The sequence below is a fragment of the Penaeus japonicus genome, unplaced genomic scaffold (assembly GCF_977035675.1).
Source record: "Penaeus japonicus unplaced genomic scaffold, GWHDUDI00000001_assembly GWHDUDI00000007, whole genome shotgun sequence".
In the NCBI taxonomy this organism is placed as follows: domain Eukaryota; kingdom Metazoa; phylum Arthropoda; class Malacostraca; order Decapoda; family Penaeidae; genus Penaeus; species Penaeus japonicus.
The window spans coordinates 3,096,266-3,100,537 of NW_028234409.1; the positions used below are offsets into that span (position 1 = coordinate 3,096,266).

The 4,272-nt window shown below is 52.3% G+C and overlaps 1 protein-coding gene across 1 annotated transcript in view; it reads left to right on the forward strand.

The window, feature by feature from the left end:
- The window catches only part of LOC122262016 (uncharacterized), a 6,406-nt gene extending 2,382 nt beyond the window's left edge, over positions 1 to 4,024 (forward strand). The window contains exon 2 of the mRNA XM_086538307.1: positions 1 to 4,024. This exon is cut by the window's left edge and continues 242 nt beyond it. Coding sequence (XP_086394433.1) covers positions 1 to 3,581 — 3,581 coding nt within the window. The 3' untranslated portion in view covers positions 3,582 to 4,024.
- The last annotated feature ends 248 nt before the right edge of the window (positions 4,025 to 4,272 follow it).

The following is a 4,272-nucleotide window of genomic DNA, read 5'->3' on the forward strand; positions in this document are numbered from 1 at the left end:
AAACAATAGCCGGAGTCGAGCACTCTCGGGTTCCTCTCGTCGATAGGAATTTGAACAAATATTCGGAAAGTTCGACCAGATTCGTCGTCCGAAAGTCCTCGGCGCTGCCATTACCGCCGGCATCTGTGAGCGACGGCGGCGAATTATCGAGAGAGCGACATTTGCGATCGCCCCGTTATGTGACTGTGTCGCCGCCTGCCGACGATCACTCCCTCCGCCGCCACAGGCACAATCGCTTGAGTCTCCCCCCGTGGCTCGACGGGGGCGCTGATGAGGCTCCAGAGGAAAGAGGTAAGGCCATCAGACGCAATCCAATCGAGGCGGGGATCGAGGCCGTGTTCAGGAGCGTGGCGTACAGAGACGAGGGGAAACAGCCTCTCCCGACGAAGGAGAAGGAGAGTGACAGACGTCGCTCCGGCACGACGGGCAACAGGTACGAGAGGACGACGGTGCTGAGCGAGACCCCGGTCTTTGATTACGTGTCTGACGGACGGGGCGATGGCTCTCCCGGCTGGCCCCCTTTAGGCTCCTCCTCCTCCTCCGAGACGCCCGAGCGAGCGAACGTCACTCAGAAGGGCCCGGGGAGTTCCGATGACGCCATCGATCCCGCCACCACGGATGCAGCGGCGGGCGGCGGAGACGAAGGAGATCAGTCGTCTGTGGCGAACATCTTGGAGCTGGGAGAGTATGACGATGAGCTCTACAACTTATACGAAGGGCATTATTTAGATTTTAACACAGACGTCGAGCCGAGGTCTGACATTTCTCGGAGAGGCGATACATTTCTTGACGAGGCTCCTGCGTCGGGTAATGCCTCCGCTGAGGGCAATGACACCTCGGCGATACCTCATGGGGGAATAATTCGTACTGGAACCACAGATTCGAGGAGTCGATACCGACCCGTTTCCAGGCTCTCTTGGTTTGACGCCTTGTTGTGCTCCAACAGAAACATGGGCTGGATGTTTGTGAACTTCCTGCTGGGATTCCTTTTCCTCTTGATGAGCCTCCTCGCTCCTTACCGTCTCCTGAGGCTGCGGGCGTGCACGCGCCTTCTCCCACGCACACACTACGTCGCGGTGCACCTGCTGGTCTTTGTGGCAGCGTCTTTCAAGGCCGTTTACCTCTTCCACTTGACCTTCGGCGGGCAGGACCGACTGCCGTTGGTGCTGCTGCTCCTCCTGACGAATACCAGCGTCCCGTGCTGGTCCTCTGCTTTCCTGCTCCTGATCCTCATGATGTTTCTGGCGGCAGACGTCCAGGTGTACAAGCCGAAGCTGATGACCGTCTACAACATCTCCATTTTGATTGTCATGAAGCTAGTTCTCTGCTTCATTGCTGACGTCATCGTCGGGAGCGCGCACAGCAAGAGCGTGTTGGTGTTATCCAGACTGATGCTGATCTGCGTGGCCGCGACCGTGATTGCGTTTTACGTCCGCAAGCACCAGCGGGTCGTTCAAGTGGCGGAGATCTTGAAGCGTGAGTTCCAAGGCGAGATGAAGCTGCTTGTGGTGCCTGCTCAAGAGGACAGGCAAATGGGCATTAAACACATACTGAGAAACCGGCTCTTCCCGTGGTGCAAAGTGACCAGGCTGTGTGCCGGTGCGCTGGCGACTCTCTGCTTTATCCACTTCTTCCACTCGATCTTTCTCATAAGTTCGCAGGTTCCGGCGTGGGCCTGGTGGATCTTCCACGTGAGTGGGTGTCTGACTGAGTTTCTACTTGGTGGAACAGTTTACGTGGCAGCAGCTTTAACTCAGCGGTATGATGACAAACTTCGTTTTATTTATAACTTCTTCGTTCCTTCAGGAGTGTTTCAAAAGAAGGGCCCAGCAGTACACAAAGAGAGGAACGGCAACGCGATATACCAAAGAGTTTCCTATTCTAGTGGAACGGAGAGTACGCAGTATGTTTCTGGCACTACCGACGCAGGCCCTTCAGCTGTTGAAGATGTCTCGGGAAGTCCTCGGGTTCCAAGGAGGCGTGGTGCCACCGTCAGGAGATCAGCCACGTTCTCCCACACGCCACAGGATCCGAGGATGTTCCAAAGGCCCTCTTATCGGCCGGCACATGTGCAGGTATCGAGATCTGGCTCAACCTCGCAGATTCCTTGCTACAGCTCAGGCTCTGGGTCCTTCTATGGGCATACGTCGATGTCTCATACCCCAATATACAGCCCACCGAGCACGTCCTCCATGCTGGTTCATGAGGATGGCTTTGTCAGGATCAAGACCCAGTTGGACCGTCACGAGGCGACTCCGACGATACACGAGTCTCTGACAAGGCTCCACGACCCGTATCTCTCTCATCAACACATGCATGACATGAATCAACATCCCGTTAACGCCTTAGGACGGCAGGAGAGTTTCTACGAGAGCTTATCCCGCAGAAGAGGAAACCATCGCACCCCTGGCATCCTCCCCAAAAACATTGAAGGGCCAGACCACGAGTATCAGCCGGCATCTGCGAGGAACCATTACCACCTCCCAGACCTGCCTTCGCTGCACTACCATGGGAGACTGGATGCCGATCGCCAAAGCCTTTATCAGAGGAGAAGCGCCAGGAATCCCACGCTGAAGCAGATGAATAACATAGACAGAGAGGAGAGGATATACCATGCGCCGAGTCTGAGGAGAAACAATTCTCGAGAATACAACTTCCAAGCGATGAACAACCTGGACAGAGCTGACTCGGACTACCAGAACTTGTCCAGGAGAAAGATGTCACGGGAAGACAACAACGACCCAGTTCATCTGGCAGCGGCTGATCCTGACTACCAGGCAGTCGCGAGTGAGAGAAGATCATCCCGGGAAGGAAGGCATTCAGTTCAAAGTCCGTACGATAAACATGGGGTGAATTATTACCTCCCGTCTCATCATGGGAGTCCCTCCACCAGGCATAAAGTGTCCAACTATTCTGTCGGGTCTCCCGTCTTGCCCGAAGGTCCCTCAGCCTCGTCGATCCACGACTTTTACAAACCGAACTCCCCGAGTAGTCCCCGACGGGAGGCCCACTATCCCAAGCTGTTCTCGGACCTCGGGAGCACTTCGAGCCTCAAGAGTGAGGAGCTCGACCACAGAGGGCCCTTCCCGAGGACCAACCCTGTGCGGCGCAACCACTCTTCGGCCGGCTACTTCCCCTCCAGGAACCTCGCCCTGGCGGAGATCTCGGAAGACAGGCGCTTCAGCTCGCTGCGCCTAAGCCAGGTGAAGAAGCGCCAGCCGGGTTACGTCATCAAGAGCAACACGAGCAAGTTGCTCAACAAATACATGGAGCTGCTGCCCAAGCGGTCCTCCGCGAGCGGGGAAGCGCCCAAGGAACCGGCGGGCAAAGCGTCCCCTGGTGGCAGCGTCGAAACCTCAGAGAAGGACAGTAAGCTTTCGGAATCTGAGGAAGAAGTGAAAGTGAATGAAGTGAGTGAGGGGAGTGAGGATCCCGAGGGGAAGGGCGCCAGTGCGGAGGAAGGCGCCGAAGGAAAGGGCAATAAGGACGACCCAGACTGGGCGCTAGAACTGATTAAAAGCAGTAGTATGTTAACAAACTTTTACTCCTTAGAAAGTCCGCAAGAACACGAAGAAGAATAGACACCATCATGATGCGAGATTGTTAAATCACAAACAAAGTTTTCAGAATCACGTGCCTATGAAAATGAGTGTAAAAAAGACACAAATACATATCAAAAGTGCAAACTTTGGGATTTCAGTGTGTTTATCATAGTTCAGACTTTAAACTTAAAGCTGTGTAAATGACTATGTTACTGGAAAGAAAAAAAGTGTTAAAAAGATGATACATATCAGATATATCTGCATATTCTGGAACTTCGTTTGTGGTTTTACACCTTAAGAGAATATATTTATGTTACATTTATTATTTTTCTTAATGTACTGAATTGTGATGTTAATGCTAAGCCAGACACACCCAGTGTTTTAAATGATCAAAATGGATTTTCGTGGTTGACACACATTTCGTGACCCAAAACATTTTCTCTCTTCTGTAAACGGAATACTATTACATTTCCTAGTCAATAGACAGTCTTTTATTATCCTGCCTGTGGACTTGACATACATTTAATTACCGTGACACTTTATTCGTTAATGGCTGACAGTACTATTTTTGTTTCGAACAATTTTTCAGTTAATCTGTCTACATGCGCGCTAAACCGCACATACTTTTTTTTTGTTCTATTAATGTGTCGAGACACACGCACACACACTCAAACTCAAACTCAAATTAAATGAAACACATACACACACACACACACACACACACACACAC